This window comes from Schistocerca cancellata, chromosome 4 (assembly GCF_023864275.1).
Source record: "Schistocerca cancellata isolate TAMUIC-IGC-003103 chromosome 4, iqSchCanc2.1, whole genome shotgun sequence".
Taxonomy (NCBI): domain Eukaryota; kingdom Metazoa; phylum Arthropoda; class Insecta; order Orthoptera; family Acrididae; genus Schistocerca; species Schistocerca cancellata.
In genome coordinates, this window is record NC_064629.1 from 556,015,486 (window position 1) to 556,034,853 (window position 19,368).

At 37.5% G+C, this 19,368-nt stretch overlaps 1 protein-coding gene across 1 annotated transcript in view; it reads right to left on the reverse strand.

Moving 5' to 3' along the window:
* The window catches only part of LOC126185073 (putative transcription factor capicua), a 316,920-nt gene that overhangs the window by 66,119 nt on the left and 231,433 nt on the right, over positions 1-19,368 (reverse strand). The window contains exons 19-20 of the mRNA XM_049927858.1: positions 7,780-7,957; positions 1,885-2,030 (exon numbers count right to left, since the gene is read on the reverse strand). Coding sequence (XP_049783815.1) covers positions 1,885-2,030; positions 7,780-7,957 — 324 coding nt within the window. The remainder of the gene's footprint in view (positions 1-1,884; positions 2,031-7,779; positions 7,958-19,368) is intronic.

Here is a 19,368-nt window from a genome sequence, read left to right on the forward strand (position 1 = left end):
CGAAATGATCCACCAAAGTTTCATCAAAATAACTTTCTGTCTTGCTCTTTTAATTTCCTTACTTGTATCAACCATTTGTATCACCAGTCAATTACATCAGTTCTCTATACCAGAATCTTACTTTTGCTTATATTAAACCCTAATCTTCCTTCCTTTCCTTTCTTTTACTTACAGATCTCCTCAAGATAAATTCCACTTCACACAGTGTCTTGTTTAAAACATCTTTGTGTCAAGGAAAATAAACTACTGATTTTACAGTAATAAGTAATTTGCATAATGTTGGCACTATTACTTGATTTGTGTAGAAGTCATCAATTGTCTGTTGGATTACCGATTTTGTAAAGATGTTGATAACAACAGGTTTCCTTCCAAAATTCTTAGTGCCCTTTCTTGGCGAGCCAATAAACTATATGGTTTATTTTCACATTCCTTTCTAACGCATTATATTTTGGCAAGGCTGACTTTTGTTGAAACTGCAGCACTGGGACTGGCTCTTTTTGTGTACACTCTTTGATACATGCTGCAATTATGTTAGAGACGACCAAATGCTCTTCACACTGCAAATATCTCTTCTTTGTATTGTGCACATTTTCTTGAGATGTAGTACACTTATCCATCATATCTGAATAACTAAGTACATCAGTAAATGTACAGACTGAACTGACAGACATTGGTAACTAAAATCTCACAACAGAAACATGATTTTTGGTGCACTTGTAGTGCAGTTACAGTGTCCTACTGGTAAAAGCCACTTCCTCCACCAAGAGCACCACTCGCTCATGAGTTTACCAACAGACTATAGCGATGCCGAAAAAATCTGATGGTGATATGGTTAAATCAATACTGGTTATGCGGAAACAACAAGTAGTGATCTTCACCATTTTCTAACAAACCACACAGTATTTCTAAGTTAAATTGGATTACAGGAGTTAACAAATATGTAAAATAATAAACATTGAAGTTTCAGCACAGCTGAGATGAAAATTTAGATTCTGCTTTTGGGTCTTTTTTTCTAACACCTTGGAGACCTAGCCTGAGCATAGCTTGGTCCACAGCTTTGTGTTGAAAATACTGCGTCTAAGTATAGGTCTGGTTGCAATTTTCTCGACACACAATCCACCTATTTCTCGAAAACTTGACTCATTTTGTATGAGAACAATGTATGGATGTGTCACAATCTGCCCCTTGTATGGTGCTGCCTTTTATTATCAATTTTCTAGAAAGGAAAAAACATTAGTGAATGCAAAAACTGCTGTTGTGTATGGCTGAGCCGATACGATAGCACTGAAATAATTTCGCATGCGTACTCATTAGGTTTTGCAGGTTTTATGTAATTCTGCTAAAAATAGGTCACATTTGTTATGTGACGAATAAATTTTGGAAGCTCAAGAGGAATAAATTGTGATATAACTCACTTTGCACTTTTCATAGGATAGTTATACTTCCTGTTATCAGTAGTTTAAACTTTGTAATCTATCAAAGAACTAAAGTAAACATGAAAAATAAATCTTGAAGCTTGGCCTTTTTAGTATGTATTACTCTTGAAGATACATCAATTACATAAGTGCCAGTAAAGATTTAAATAATGGTATACATGGCTGGTTTCCTAAGCCCAATATTCTCCCAAGTGTCCGGTCTCTGAAGTGTTAAACTCAGATGTAAAAGATTATCGTAAGATGTATATATATACTCACCTAATTATTTCTGTAACCCCCCCACACACACACACACATGGCAATTACACCAGAAATACTTGACTATAAAGGTTTCCCATAAATAATATAGTAGCTGCAATTAATCTTTCAACTGGTTCAAAGAAATAAGCAATTGATATTTAACATAATTTTAGTTTATCATATGATGTACTTCTGCTTCAACTCATACCTGATTGACGCTGCTTCTTCCGGTAACTTTGAACAAAAGTGCGGGGACTTGATGGTACTGAAATTGCACTCGGTGACTGACATTCTTGAGGATTGAACTCTGGTAGTGATGAAAATTTCTTCTGAAAGTTCACTGTTTCCAGAACCCTGCAAATTAATGAAATACAAGGAAAAACCCCAAATAATTCTAAAATGCAAATAGTTTGTTAATTTCCATATTTTATTGTCACAATCTGCAGTAATTGCAGTTGTATGGATTCAGACTCAACTTGGCTTGACGTGTGTCGACAGTAAAAATTTTCACAAACTAAACTGGGGATCAGCAGTCACTGGTGCATAACTTGCACTATACTTGTTGCATTTAGCAATTTTATAGTTTTAGGAGCAAAGTAATTCAGAAACAATGGCAGAAAGCTGAATCATAAGGAAATACTGACTCCAAAAATGAGAGAAAATGTTCTTTGTGCTTATTTGTACCCATATCAGTTGTTGTACACTCATACTTTGAAATTATTATTTTATTTAATCCCTGATACAAAAATTGGCAGAAAAAACACTGTACACCCAAGTAAAAAGTGGAATAAAAAGTAAAAATATTATTTTACTCTAGAGTTTTTCATTTTGTGTTATGTTTCCAGATAAAGTATTCCACTTTGGTTGTCCCATGGATTTTCTGATGGACTTTTGTTGCAATAACCCCAGTTGTTCTGTTTTTATGACTACTGTGCCATAGGCAAGCTGGTTCATTTCTTGGCCTGACGATTCGGACAGTTGCACACATGCACCAGTTATAAGGAAAGAGGCAAGGAGGAATTGCAATTCATAGCCTTAACAGTGAATAACACAAATAGTAATAGTAGAGGGTAAAAGTAACATTATGGCAATGAGTCAAGGTTTGAGGTGCATTAAGATCAAAGAACTTCCCATATTTTTAAAGTCTGACAGGCTGATTGAATTCATAAGTGGTACAGTAAAACAAATAAACTAACAGTTAATATAATGGTGCAAGCAGGGAAGGCACAACCAGTTAGTGGTATGTAGGCTTGACTCAACATGGAAGACAACGTGGGACCACTGAGAAGGAGAGGGAGAGGGAGACGGAGAGGGAGCGCCAAAACATTGACATATGGGCAAGTTGTTTACTAAATGGTAGATAAGTGGGAGAATAACACTTTTTAGAAAAATGTGATAACCAAACATTCAATCTAGCATGAACCATACTCTCTGATCGGAGTAGTTTGAGGCAAGTTCCTGAATACCGAATCCAAATTGTGGAAAACTGCAGAAGCAGCCCAAGACTAAAACCCAGAAATTTTGATGATTTTAAAATGGAACCTAATGGAGTTAAAACAGAAATAATGTTAATTACTGTAAATTTGAACAGAACGTCAGTCATCAGGCTGGTCATGCTTATGTCAGAATTTAACATTTTTTCACTCAGTTGCTGAGAGGAAGACATCAATATCATTTTTAATCTGTGGAAGGTATAAGCAGCCTTCAGGATACAAGAAATATTCTCAAAGTGGGATTTTTAAAGCAGTATTAACTGTAGAAGAGGAAGAACATGAAAAAGCAACTGTTAAATGGAATGAGCTGATGTTGGAGTGATGGTACTCCTTGTGATTTTTTGCAACATACACTATGTGATCAAAAGTATACAGAAACTTGGCTGAAAATGAGTTACCAGTTCATTGTGCCCTCCATCGGTAATGCTGCAATTCAATATGGTGTTAGTCCACACTTAGCCTTGATGACAGCTTGCACCCTCACAGGCATATGTTCAATCAGACGCTGGAAGGTTTCTTGGGAAATGACAGCCCATTCTTCACGGAGTGCTGCACTCAGGAGAGTTATCAATGTCGGTCAGTGAGGCCTGGCATGAAGTCGGCACCCCAAACCATCCCAAAGATGTTCTATAGGATTCAGGTCAGGAATTTGTGCAGGTCAGTCCACTACGAGGATGTTATTGTAGTGTAACCACTCTGCCACAGGCCGTGCATTATGAACAGGTGCGTGATCATGTTGAAAGATGCATTTGCCATCCCCGAATTGCTCTTCAACAGTTGGAAGCAAAAAGGTGCTTAAAAAATCAATGTAGGCCAGTGCTCTGATAAAGCCACGCAAAACAACAAGGGGTGCAAGCCCCCTCCATGAAAAACACGGCCAAACCATAACACCACCGCCTCTGAATTTTACTGTTGGCACTACACATGCTGGCAGATGACATTCACCATACCCATACCCTACCATTGGACCGCCACATTGTGTACCATGATTCATCACTCCACACAACATTTTTCCACTGTTCAATTGCCCAATGTTTACACTTCTTACACCAAGCGAGGCATCATTTGACATTTATCGGCATGATGTGTGGCTTATGAGCAGCCGTTCGACCATGAAATCCAAGTTTTCTCATCTCCCACCTAACTGTCATAGTACTTGCTGTGGATCCTGATGCAGTTTGGAACTCCTGTGTGATGGTCTGGCTAGATGTCTGCCTATTACACATTATGACCCTCTTCAACCATTGGCGGTCTCTGCCAATCAACAGATGAGATCAGCCTGTACGCTTTTGTGCTATATGAGTCCCTTTATGTTTCCACTTCACTATCACAGTGGAAACGGTGGACCTAGGGATGTTTAGGAATATGGAAATTTCGCGTACAGACATATGACACAAGTGACACCCAATCACCTGACCACGTTCAAAGTCATTGAATATCGCAGAGTGCCCCATTCTGCTCTCTCACGATGTCTAATGACTACCGAGTTCGCTGATATGAAGTACCTGTCAGTAGGTGGCAGCACAATGCCCCTAATAAGAAAAATTTATGTTTTTGTTGGTATCCAGATACTTTTGATCACATAGTTTATGAAGGAGAAACACACACACTTTTATTACTGACTCAAAGCTTATTAGTGAGTACTATTATACATAAGACTGCATAGCACAAGTTGTTAAGGCACCAGTGGAGACAGTATATAGAATTTTGGAACCACTACATGAGGAAGAAGTCTGTGACATTCAAACGATAATCAGTATGACAACACAAAATCGGAAGAGAATAAAGAAGTGTACAATAGTAGTTATTATTGGCTAAGATACTAATAAGACGACTTGTGGGAACGGACTGAACCTTACAGTAGGCAAGAATGTAGTCATGGTGGATATACACCAGGCATGTGGAGAGGATAATACTACCATGAACAACCATGTGTCTTGGAGAGATGACACATCTAAGAGTAAGGCACAGCTACATTGTTTCCTCAATGAAATAATATGAGATGAGAACAAAGGAAAATGGACAATAATTCCATACATTCCCACCACTGGATGGAATTATGGAAGGAAGGAAGATAGTTTAATTACCTGGCAATAACATCATCATTACAGATTGAGCAGAAGCTTGGTTTGGAGGAGGATGAGAAAGTATATCAGTTTAAAGGAACAGTCTCACAAAGAGACCACATGACAATTGGTCATTTTTTATATTTGTTGTATGTGAAATTCAGAATTCAAATATCAACAGGCCAAAGCAGTTGGACACAACTCTCAAAAAAATACTCGAGAAAATCGACTTTGAATTTTTCTGAGAGTCTTTAATACTCCAATGTAAAGTCAACTGCTTGACAGGCAATGTGGTTTCATGATAGAATGCTCGCATGCCATTTGGGTAGACTGGGTTCGATTCTTTCCTGATGCAAATTTTTAAACAAAGGCACATGTTCAATGGGAATTTCCATGAAGTGTAGGATACATAAAGATGGAAAAAACTCCATAGTGCTTAAGGATGGTAATAGCTGGATCGCTGGTGGGAGTCTCATTTTGATCATTATTTTTTTTCCATTCCATTTGAATACTAATGTCATTTAAATATAAAATTCATAAAATATATGATAATTAGCACATATATAATTTTTATTTTCATGAAAAATACACATCATATTATTTCTGATTACATATAACATAAAAACTTAGTTTTCGTAGTAAATATAAATTCTTAATTATCTATGACGAGCATTCTACCACAGAGCCAAGCTGCGTCTCCAAAAATCTGTCTTACTTCACAGTATTTAATATGCTTGGAAAACTTCAAGGTCAATTTTCTCAAGAATATTTGAGAGTTGCATCGAACTGCTTTGGGAAATTGATATTTGAGATCTGAATTTCATGTACCATAAACATATAAAAAAAAATACAAAAATACAATTGCCATATAGCCTCGTCAGGATTTGCCTTAATCAATTTAAGAAAATCACAGGAAATCTAAATCGGGATGATCCAACAGAGATTTAGCCGCTGTCTTCCTGAAAATGGACACAGTGTTTCATCAGTGTGCTACTTCACTTGGTTGTGATGAAGTTAAGACGGTCAGTGAAGATAAGGACGAAGAAAGAGAAAACCAGAATCCAATTCAATAGGAGATGTTATGTCAGAGAGGATCACCTCCATTTCAATTTACTTGGACATTTAAAAATGTTTGTTACTCTCCCTGCTCTTTCAAAGGTGAACTTCATGTTGGAATGCCTACAGTTCAGGTGTTTCAGGAACTCTTTTTGTCGGCACAGTTCAGGTATTTCAGGAACTCTTTTTGTCTGGCCAGCACCTGTGACCTTATAAAAAATGAATCACCACCACAGTGGAAGAAGCAGGTAGCCAACTCCACCAATGGGTAGAGTGGTCTCTCCTTGGTTCCAGCTTGAGTTTGTTTGTAAAACTGTCTACTGTAAAGGAAATGTGTTAAAATCACAATGTGGTTGAACACCCATGATTTTGCAGACAAATTTCCTGTTGGTAAGCTGAAGGAGCAACTTTGGTGGCACTTTGGTAAATTGAAACACTACACAAAAGTTTATCATGATGTTAGAAACTATGGCACGGCTGTCAAGTCACTTCACAAAATTCTTAAGTTCTTGATGCAATTCACACATTTCTCATTGCATGGGCCAGGTAAATAACCCCAGGTCTCATGTATATTTAACATGATCGATTTAAATAATTATCTGTTTAGTTTTGGTATTTTGGTATTCCATATTATTTTTTTGCAACAAATATGCACATGTAATTACATGACCATTTATTTACTTAGGACATTAGTAAACACATTTGAAATGCCTTTCAAGTGAACAAATGAATTAAATGGTTATATTATGTGCTTTGCTGTTTTTTACAAGAATATATGATAATATGCTGATTTAAGATTTTTTATTTATATTACTATTATCACAGAGGTTTATTTATTAATTTTGTGTGTGTGCTGTCATCACATTTCTTCCATTCTTATGAAGTCTGTAAAAGTGTAGAGTTGTTAAGAGTTTAGGATATGATTTGGTGTGAATGAGGGGGGTCTGCTATTTTGAGCTTTAATTTCACATTTTGTGAATGCTTACTTTTAACTTCCAAGAATGGTTTTTTTCGAAGAGTTGCTGAAGAATAGTAAACTGTTGGCCACAGAGAAAAATGTGTATGTATGTGTGTGTGTGTGTGTGTGTGTGTGTGTGTGTGTGTGTGTGTGTGTGTGGGATCAGAATTATCTTTAATCCATTGTAATGTATTAATTATCTTTTAATGTATTAATTATCTTTAATCCCCTTTAACATACAAAAACTTATCATTTAACATTAATCAGGTGAAGGAAATTTATGTATGGTATCAAACAGTGGTTACAGGAGAAAGCATGGGGAATAGTAATTAATAATCCGAACAAAGTGTAACATTCAAAGTACTAATGGAGGATAAGAGTACTGTTACAATTATCAGCAGATGAGCAGACAACATTACAAACACCAAGTTGGGTCAACTCACATTACAGCTATTGTTAATCTACCGAATAAAGGAACACCGAGAACATGGAAAAGAACATACTGAAATATGTATTTCAAAACTTCTTACCTATCCATTCCATCCTCAACATTTTTCTTGAAAAAGCTCTTTTTGGTTGATGGCGATGAAGGGATTGTTGTCTGCTGTTGAGGCAGCATGGTTTCTGAAGATGAGACTTCTTCAGAGGCTGATGCTTGGCTGACAACTACACTGTCTGCTACATTGCTAATGATGCATGTGGAGACAGCTGAAAAAAGCATAAATCAGATGAGAATACAACACTGTATCAGCTAATACTTATTGTATTGCTGATACTTTACAAAGATATCAAAAATGTTCTGAAATGTACAGAACTATAGTTCAAGAATGTGCTCATATTAAAGCTGTGACAGGCCTCCATTGTCTTACTCTACAAAGTACTCTGTTACTGCCCACAGTAGAGCTGATATGAAAGTAACTGCGAGTTCTGAATTTTTATTGTTTTAATAAGTGTCTCAAAGCAGTATTGCTTAGCATTTGGAAAGTCTCCTTCATGCAAGAAATTCTCTTGGTCATGAAATGCAATCTGGGCAGCCAGGAACAGCTGCCACCATTGTAAATTCACTGTTTGGAGGATGACAGAACAGCATGCTCATTACACCTACCAGAACACCAAGAATATTCTCAATAGTAGATGTGTGTAACACCTTAAGTGGAAGTCTTCAAGTCAGCAATGTTAGAAACCACATCATCTAACTCAGGAGCAGTTGGTTAAGAATTTGAGTTGCTATCATAAGATATTACATAGGTTTAACCACAGCAAGTTAAAATCAGTATCCGAAAGTGTACTTATGGATGTAACTTGATGGTTCTAATTTGACTCGGAGATAAAGCGTGCTCATATGTCTGGGCACTCACCGATACTGTTTGTCTAATGAAAGTGAAGACAGAGAGCCTGATGGGAAAACAAATGGCGTGCATTATCTACTGCTAATGAAAACAACAATATTATCACATTTGAACATAGGACTTTAATCACACCCTCAGATGCTAGAGCACACCTATTCAAAAAAGCAGATAAAAATACACTTGACGCCTTCCTGAGAGACAATCTCTACTCCTTCCAAATTAACAATATAAGTGTAGACTAAATGTGACTTGAATTCAAAGAAATAGTATCAGCAGCAGTTGAGAGATTTATACCAAATAAATTAACAAACGATGGAAATGATCCTTCTTGGTACACAAAACGGGCCAGAACACTGTTGCGGAAACAACGAAACAAACATGCCAAATTTACACAGATGCAAAATCCCCAAGATTGGCGACCTTTTACAGAAGCTCGAAATTAAGTGCGGACTTCAATGCGAGATGCTTATAATAGTTTCCACAATGAAACTTTGTCTCAAAACCTGGCAGAAAATCCACAGAGATTCTCGTCATATGTGAAGCATCCTAGTGGAAAGACACAATCAATGCCTTCTCTGCGTGATAACAATGGAGATACTATCAAAGACAGTGCTGCCAAAGCAGAGTGACTACACATAGCTTTCTGAAATGGCTTCACAAAAGAAGACAAAGAAAATATTCCAGAATTTGAATTAAGAGCTGCTGCCAACATGAGTAACGTAGAAGTAAATATCCTCGTAGTAGTGAAGCAACTTAAATCACTTAATAAAAGCAAGCCTTTTGGTCCAGACTGTATACCAATAAGGGTCCTTTCAGAGTATGCTGGTGCAATAGCTCCATATTTAACAATCATATACAACCGTTCGCTTGGCAAAAGATCCATACCCAAAGACTGGAAACTTACACAGGTCACACCAATATTCACAAAAGGTCGTAGGAGTAATCCACTAAATTACAGGCCCATATCATTAACGTTGATATGCAGCAGGATTTTGGAACATATATTGTGTCTGAACATCATGAATTACCTCGAAGTGTCTATTGACACACAGTCAACATGGATTTAAAAAAAAAAAAACATTGTTCTTGTGAAACACATCTAGCTCTTTACTCGCATGAAGTGTTGAGTGCTATTGACACGTATTTCTGGATTTCCGGAAGGCTTTTGACACTGTACCACACAAGCGGCTTGTGGTGAAATTGTGTGCTTATGGAATATCATCTCAGTTATGTGACTGGATTCATGATTTCCTGTCTGTCAGAGAGGTCACAGTTCATTGTAAGTGACGGAAAGTCATTGAGTAAAACAGAAATGATTTCTGGTGTTCCCCAAGGTAGTGTTATAGGCCCTTTGCTGTTCCTTATCTATATAAACGATTTGGGTGACAATCTGAGCAGCCATCTTACATTGCTTGCAGATGACGCTGTTGTTTATTGCCTAGTAAAGTCATCAGAAGATCAAAACAAATTGCTTAATGATTTAGAAAAGACATTTGTATGGTGAGAAAATTGGCAATTGACCCTAAATAACAAAAAGTATGAGGTCATCCACATGAGTACTAAAAGGAATCCATTGAACTTTGGATTCATGATAAATCATTCAAATCTAAAGCCCATAAATTAAACTAAATACCTAGGAATTACAATGACCAACAACTTAAATTGGAAGGAACACACAGAAAATGTTGTGGGGAAGGCTAACCAAAGACTGTGTTTTATTGGCAGGACACTTGGAAAATGCAGCAGATCTACTAAGGAGACTGCCTACACTATGCTTGTCCGTCCTATTTAGAATACTGCTGAGCGGTATGGTATCCTTGCCACATAGGATTGACAGAGCAAATCGGAAAAGTTCATAGAAGGGCAGCAGGTTTCATATTATCACGAAATAGAGAAGAGAGAGTTACAGAAATGATACAGGATTTGGGGTGGACATAATTAAAACAAAGGCATTTTTTGTTGCGGTGGAATCTTCTCACAAAATTCCAATCACCAACTTTCTTGTCTAAGTGCGAAAATATGTTGTTGACACTGACCTACATCAGGAGAAACGATCACCATGACAAAATAAGGGAAATCAGAGCTCGTACGGAAAAATATGTGAGTTCGTTCTTTCCGCATGCTATATGAGATTGAGAATTGTGTAGGTGGTTCGATGAACCCTCTGCTGGGCACTTAAATGTGATTTGCAGACAATCCATGTACATGTAGATGTAGGGTTTCAAAGAAACAGAGGGTTTCAAAGAGACTCAGAAGCAGCAGCCATAGACGGATTTGCATATGATTTTATTTTAATATAATAACACGCCTGCTCACAGGACAACCAGAATGCAAACAAGCCTTGATGGTTCATGCATTTATAGAGTCACATTATACTTCTGACTTGGTTCTACATGATTTTTCTCTCTTCCCAAAACCACGGGTGTTAATTAGTGCACTCGTAAACAGCTCCATCTACCTACGAAGTACTTCTCAAGTCACTCACACAAATGGATACTGTGCGACCATCATTAAGTAGTTTGAAACAATCCTTCAGTGCATATAACTTCATGGTTGGCTACTATGGGAAAATATGAAGCAGAAAATTTCAAATCTACTCAGAACATTCATAGATTCCCTTTCTCATCACAAAGTGAAGCTCATAAAATTTTCTGCTAAAAACAATTTAAGGTGCAACATGTTTCAGCCTCAAATTTCCAGGCATTCCCAAAGAACACAGTTTGCTTAACAATTCAAATCAGTCTGCAGAGATTCTAGAAGATGTGAAGATCACAGACAAGCACTTAGGGAATAAAAACACCTCTGAAGTTTTTATGAAAGTAAAAGGTTTTGATTTAGACTGAGCATTTCATTTTCTTTTCTTTAGATTATTTTTGCCAACACCTTTCTCCTGTGACAAGGCTACAGGTGAGACAAGCTAAACAATTGCAGCTCAGAATAGTAGCATTCTTTTTTAATTGATAGCTTATGTATCCTCTGCCATGGACTTCACAGTGGGTTGCAGAGTATAGACATAGATGTAGATGTAGACTTTCTATCATACTCTTAATTGTGTGTCAGCGATCCCTAATAGGTCACCAATACCACTGAGAGATTTGTTTTTAGGGTTGTGAAGATATTTTCAGGAACAGCTAGGGGTCTACAGAGACAGCTCAAGAAGAGCCCCACTTTTCTGGGTAAGCCTTATACAACTGACAAAGGGACCAAACCTACTCATTATCACCAATTTCCTCCAAATTTACTGCATATGCAGGACTTGGCCAGAAATGAAAGTGAAAGAAGTGGGAGTTCTAAATGGCCGAAAATTTAGAAAAAACTACACTTTTGGATCAAGTCAGGTGAGGCACAACTCATTTATGTTAGAATAGTTTCCAAGTAGTGGTTGACAATGCAACTACTTGTATAATCTGTTCACCATAAGAATAAACCTGATGTAAACAAACAATGATGGTCAGAAGCTGTAGCACACACAAACTGGTGGTGTTATGCTCTTGGAAGTAGGTCCTACTTATGTATTAGATAAGTTATGTTAAATGAAACTCTAAGATATTCAAATGTATTAACAGCCATCAATGTTTTTCTTAATCACGCTTTAGTTACGTAGTTTTTATTTTTTAAAAATTGTATACAGTCACAGCCTCTGCAGCGTTGTGCTCTGATTGTCGTTCTGTTAATGCACAGTATGAAAATGGCTGAGGCTGCTTTCCGTTCCGTAGTGAAACACGCATGTGAAATATGGTTAAAAAGTGCCAAGAAATAGGCTGTTCTTAATTTTTTTCATAAATTTAGAGAGATAATCAGCTCTGAAATTTTCCCAGCCACTGTATGTAATATAGTTGATACATATTCCAACACCGTATATGTAGTGCAGTTGGCTGCATAATGAAATGTTAATCAAATACAGTTCATAGTTTGTTGGTTCAAATCTCCCCAGTATAATTATTTTTTTCCTCATTCAATCTGAAATACCTACAGCTCATAATTATAAATCATCATCATTTTTATGAATAATGCAAGTCTTCTTGTTTCGAATTACATATTGGATGGGAAATTCCTGTTTTAATTTCAAATACAAATTCTTAATTATAGATGTTTTATGAAAGGCTATTCATAAAAGTTGCTCAAATTAAGAAAAGTAACAATTTATTTTTTAAGGCAAAAATGAAGAACCAAAGACTCTTTATTTGGACTATGTCCATCGTTTTATACCACAGAGGTAGATAAGTATTGTAGAAACATGAAAAACAATCATTTTCACAGCATCGAGCACATCATACAAATGCTGCATTTATACATTTGCTACTGTACCATTACAAAATGAACCCAACAGAACTCATCTGGAGCCAGGTAGCGGGATTTAGCTTGAGAAGTCACAAGACTGTTAAGTTACCAGACATACTGAAACTAACGCACACAGCTTTTTCACATGTCGCTGGCAAACGGCTGCTGGATATAGAGAAGCTCGTCATAAAAGAAGAAGAAAAAATGCAGTGCCTGAGACAGGGTTGTAGCCTCTCCACCCGATGTTATTCAATCTGTATATTGAGCAAGCAGTAAAGGAAACAAAAGAAAAATTTGGAGTAGGTATTAAAATCCATGGAGAAGAAATAAAAACTTTGAGGTTCACCGATGACATTGTAATTCTGTCAGAGACAGCGAAGGACTTGGAAGAGCAGTTGAATGGAATGGACAGTATCTTGAAAGGAGGATATAAGATGAACATCAACAAAAGCAAAACAAGGATAATGGAATGTAGTCAAATTAAGTCGGGTGATGCTGAGGGAATTAGATTAGGAAATGAGACACTTAAAGAAGTAGACGAGTTTTGCTATTTGGGGAGCAAAATAACTGATGATGGTCAAAGTAGAGAGGATATAAAATGTAGACTGGCAATGGCAAGGAAAGCGTTTCTGAAGAAGAGAAATTTGTTAACATCGAGTATAGATTTAAGTGTCAGGAAGTCTTTCGTATGGAGTGTAGCCATGTATGGTAGTGAAAAATGGACGATAAATAGTTTGCACAAGAAGAGAATAGAAGCTTTCGAAATGTGGTGCTACAGAAGAATGCTGAAGATTAGATGGGTAGATCACATAACTAATGAGGAGGTATTGAATAGAATTGGGGAGAAGAGGAGTTTGTGGCATAACTTGACAAGAAGAAGGGACCTGTTGGTAGAACATATTTTGAGGCATCAAGGGATCACAAATTTAGCATTGGAGGGCAGCATGGAGAGTAAAAATCGTAGAGGGAGACCAAGAGATGAATACATTAAGCAGATTCAGAAGGATGTAGGTTGCAGTAAGTACTGGGAGATGATGGAAGTTTGCACAGGATAGAGTAGCATGGAGAGCTGCATCAAACTAGTCTCAGGACTGAAGACCACAACAACAAACAACAGTTGGCTTCACGGATTCTGTTGTTGATTGGCTCGTTATCAACACAGCAGTGTCACTTCCAGAACTGAAAAATGTATTTCTCAGATTCGGATAAGGAAGAAGCTAAGAGATAACCAGACGACTGACTGTAGTTAATACCTTCAGTGGCTTCAATATTCGACAGTACAGTGAAATCCTACAGTATGCTTTTGCATTATACACAGCTTGCTCAGAAAAATTACGCTATGTTTAAGTTAGAAAATTTCATCACTCTTGTTTGTAATTAGAATACTATGTCAGGTGAGAAGAAGTGCATTTTATGCTTTCCGTCTGGTCACCTAAGAAGCACGTGGTAGTGCTGGAGTTTCTCCAAATATTATTTCATTCTGTTTAAAAATTAAATAACATTCAAAGCTATATTATTCCTTTGCTTGTCTCTTTTTATGTCTGAACTGCAACTGCTCACATCACTGCAGGTTAGTAGGACGGCTGGCTGGCCAGTGCTGTTCAATTTTAATGCGTTGGGTAAGCTGTTGTTCCACATTATTGCTCAGTCTATGTGCACGTAACACAGCATAAAATGTATCCTTATGATCGTACTTGACATTACTGGTCACAGCTTGGCTTCTGCTCCATGTGAAAAGAAATCCAATGAGATTCAAGCAAACTTGGAAGAATGTATGGCGTAATGTTTACATCAGTTTATTCTTATGATGAACAGAGTATAAATACAATATACTGAACATTACTTTGATTTATTTGCAGTGTAACATAAAACTGTAAAGAAAAGGTTCCACATAGGGACTCGACCCAATGACCCTTGTATTACCAGTACTCTTTCTGTTTTGCCAACCACTGCCTCTAAACTATGGCAATATAAATGGTACATGGCTCATCAACCTGCGCCAAAAATAGTATTTTTTTCTATATGTTTGGCCATCTGGAGCTTCCACTTCTTTCATTTTCATTTCTGACCAAGCTCTGCATATACCACAAATTTGGACAAGACTGGTGATGATGAATAGGTGCAGTCCCCTTGTGAGGTGCAGTAGGTTGCCTGCTAATGACTGTTTTGTCTCAACAGCCATCAATGCCACCTGCAACTGCACACTTTGAGTCAGTCAGTCAGTTACTCTCTCTCTCTCTCTCTCTCTCTCTCTCTCTCTCTCTCTCTCTCTCTCTCTCTCTCTCTCTCTCTCTCTCTCTCTCTTCCCCCCCCCCCCCCCCCCCCCATTTTTCAAGATAGATTTGGAAGTTTGTACCATCCTATCAAGCCAGGGCTTTTTAAGAGAGGTTTGGAGGTTTGCACCATCCTAGCAAGCCAGGGAGTTAAGCCAAGGCCACTGATCTCCAAAACACACGATGTTGAATTGTCATGTTCCATAGTAGTCACTAAGGTATGCCTAAAGATTACAATAACAGAGACTATGGGCAGTGACTAGCCCACAGATTGAAAACCCCATGTTTGCTATGCCCATACTCGGCCATCACTGGCTGAATCTCTGGGTGATTATATGAGACTGTCAGAGATTAGTCTTGCAGCACTGAAAGGGAAATAGTACCTTAAAAGCTCAAGACGAACTACATGCTCAAAAATAGTTGTAAGCCCTGTGGGGGAACCATTCTGTGGAAGTCACAGACTTTATATCACAAGAAGAATGAAGCTTCCAGCTTATCCTATTTAATTAGCTTATTACAAAAAGTGGAGGAAAGCTGTGTTGTTCCTTGGCGGTTTCAGCTGGTTGCTACTACAATAAATTCACTGGTTATAGAAAAAATTAGATAAAAGCTATAACGTGACTGAAAACAAAACAGGAATATGTTGTTTACACAACAGTGCTGCACCCAATTACCGAACAAAAAACAACAGTGCTACAATCCACTTGCAACCACCTGCACATAGCACACAACTGCACATTTAAAAAGTAACACAGTGGCTGCTGATGTGAAGGTGGGAGAGGAAAAGGCATCACTTACTGATGAAATTACAGTGGAGGGTCACTGGTATATCAGTAGTTAAAAAACTTAAAGAAGGGGGGGGGGGGGGGTTCAAAAAATGGTTCAAATGGCTCTGAGCACTATGGGACTTAACTTCTAAGGTCATCAGTCCCCTATAACTTAGAACTACTTAAAGCTAACTAACCTATAGGACATCACACACATCCACGCCGAGGCAGAATTCGAACCTGTGACCGTAACGGTCGCGCGGTTCCAGACTGTAGCGCCTAGAATCACTCAGCCACTCTGGCCAGTGGCCAGCTGGAGGGGGAGGGGGGGGGGGCCCTCAGATAGTTAACAGTCATCTTTCTATTATTCATAGATCAAGACAACGATTTGTAAATAGAAGGTAAACATCCTTCATAAGCCCCCATGCACTGAAATCTCGCGCAATCAGATAGAGACACAAAGAGAGCCTGTACAAAGAGAGCCTGTAATGGGGCCCCCACATATCCAATCCAATGCTCAGGAAACGCCTCATGGAGAAATGTGGTGCCACCATCAGTCAAGAGTTACAGCACATGCTGCAGCTATACACACAAGACAACTGGACACTAGGTGCCAATCATCACTAGGGTTATATTACCAAGTTCTGTTGCAGAAGGCTTCATGAGCATGGCACGTGTGTAATATAACCACACATGTATCTCTCACTATTTGCAAAAGAAGGGACAGTTTGTATTGTGTGTGACAACATACAAATGGGACTAAATATCAATGAAAGACATTTATTTGCACATATGAGTTCCAATTTACATTACAAAATGAAACACACAAAATTTGGTCACTTACTGAAATGTGTACATTCCAACTTCTGCGACAGAGATGCCTTCATATACTTACGTGGATGCACACACTGCATGTATTTCTAAACAGAACTCTGACTTCAATCACTATTGATCTACACAGGACTCATCTCAAAGACATCTATTGGCCATTAATTGGGGCACTAATAACTGTTCAGCACTTTTGCGATGCCCTTGGGAGTTACTTGTACTACTCCTTCATAAACTCAGATCACCCTCTGAGAAAAGCTTTGTATCAAATGGACGTTCACTTCTTCAGGAGCTAATTGGCATCATTGTCAGCAGCATCACACATCACTGTATATGCAGCATTGCTTCTCCAGGTACTTACACTCAGTTTTGACATTACCTGTCATATTACAAACTGACATATCTAGTTTATAAATTTTGAACATATTCCTGGTTTTAACATAAATCTGTGTGTCAAACCATATCTTCATAGTTTTTTTTTATTCTGTGACATGTGACTGGCTTTCTGGCTACATTTCATCACAGGCAGCATACAATATATTTGGACTGATACTATTTTTGTGATGGAAAGAGTGCATTACTGCAGTCATTACTAGGAATTACACAAAAATACCTGTTTTTAGCTCACTGAACACACACAATGTTCTTAACTTCCCAACTGGTGAATAAGGACTGGAGAGGAACTCCTCCTCAGATAACCGTTTCCCTCTGTTCATTTTATTTTCCTGAGGAAGAGAACACACATAATGCTGCTGGGAGTTTCCAGATATTAGTAGTGGTAAATTATATCTCAATGTTGTTGTGTTTCCAGATTCAGCAGAGGAGGTAAGTTACTCTAGCATGCTGTGGATATTCAAAACCGGCAAGTGTTTTTATTTCGGTCTCTTACAAAATGCACGCACCTAAGTTAAATTGACACATTCCATATGATGATGTCTGTTGTGAATATAGTCTATGTAAAATATGCCTATCTATGAAGGCAGGCGGAACATTTCTGACGGGTGGCTGAATTCAAACAAGATCACTTTTCTCGTAGGTCATTCACATTGAGGATGTCCTAAATGTCCAACTAAAAATGAAAATTTTTAGTAACTTTTGCCCATGTATTTTTTAATTTGGTTCATGTAGAAGAGTTACACTGTATTTAATTGTTATAGTTTTAACTCTATGCAATATAATCCCTAAGAAGAACCAACTTTTTACATAACAGAAAATGCTGTCTGTAACCTTGATGGCAGATGAAATTGACATTGCTGGTTTTGGGATGAGGTATCCATTTTCCAACCACTGCACTGATCACTATTTCAATTCTGGCACAAAATAGTAGACCCACAAATTATTCGCGAGTCAAATTGGTGCAGAAAATCAACCTGATTCTTTTTAAAAACAGTCCAAGCACTGCTTACATATTTATTTTCCTTTGTTTTTCAATAGCATTCAACATTATGGTATCCATCTTCAGCAAAGATTTTTCATACCAAATTCTTAATTTAAACTGTGAGATACATTTATCTCTGAAAATAATCAAATCCAATCAGATACGTCTATGGCATCGGATAGTTTTCACTGACCTATACTACATTGAACACTTTTTCAATGTTTCATGTGTGGTTACAATTTTGCATTGTCCTCCTCACAAGGATCACCACCAAATGACGTACTGGCATATTTAAATTCAGACGCAACTTCTTTAATGACCAGACACCTTACAAACTTCATCACTTTGAAACAAAAATACTAAAAATCCATACAAATAAAACTATTCTCCTATTCTGCATATCAAGTTGAAGTCTGATTCATGTTATTGTGCAATATGTATCAATGCAACAAAAACGTACTTTCACTGATATCAACACCACATTACTGCCAGACTTATATATTTTGTATTTATCCACAATTAAGCAAGTACAAAATGACAAACAGCAGCTCCTTAACATAACCAATGAAACAAAAGCTTTTTTCCAAATATTCATTTTTCCTACTAATTTTCCTATTTCTTTACCTTTGTGGAAGCACAAGTGGTTTCTATCATAGCATCTTATCTGCGATGGTGTCATGACTAATACACTATAATGATTTGGTGATAAAATTCATTTTTCGTTACAACAGAAGTTGAGACCGTTTTTGTCATGCAATTACTATGTCTTCAATAGTAAATTTTGGAAGGGTTAACCAAGGGCAAAATAACATATTACACAGAAATACAAGGCTCACCATTAAACAAGAAGAAAGAATGCCCATTAATTTGTTTGAACAAGCAGTCAAGATCAACAACAGCATTAATTTCACATACAGAGAAAACAAACCTACACTTATATCTCCACACACAATAAATCTCACCAACTAGGCCGGTGTAGCAGTGAGCATTTACTTTATCACATATGGAGAATACTGTCAATAAGGAATTAATAAAAATTCCAATTTGGGGGGGGGGGGGGGGGGGGGTGTCGGGTTAAACAATGATTAGAGAGAAAAACTGAATGATAAGCTAACTAAAACACTCAGAATATGTAAGTTTATGTAAGAGGAGATATGTAAAAATTTCTCTTTGCACAAAACAACAAGATATGGCTCACAACAAAAGATAGCTTGGGCAATAGATTAATATAGGGGTTGCCTTA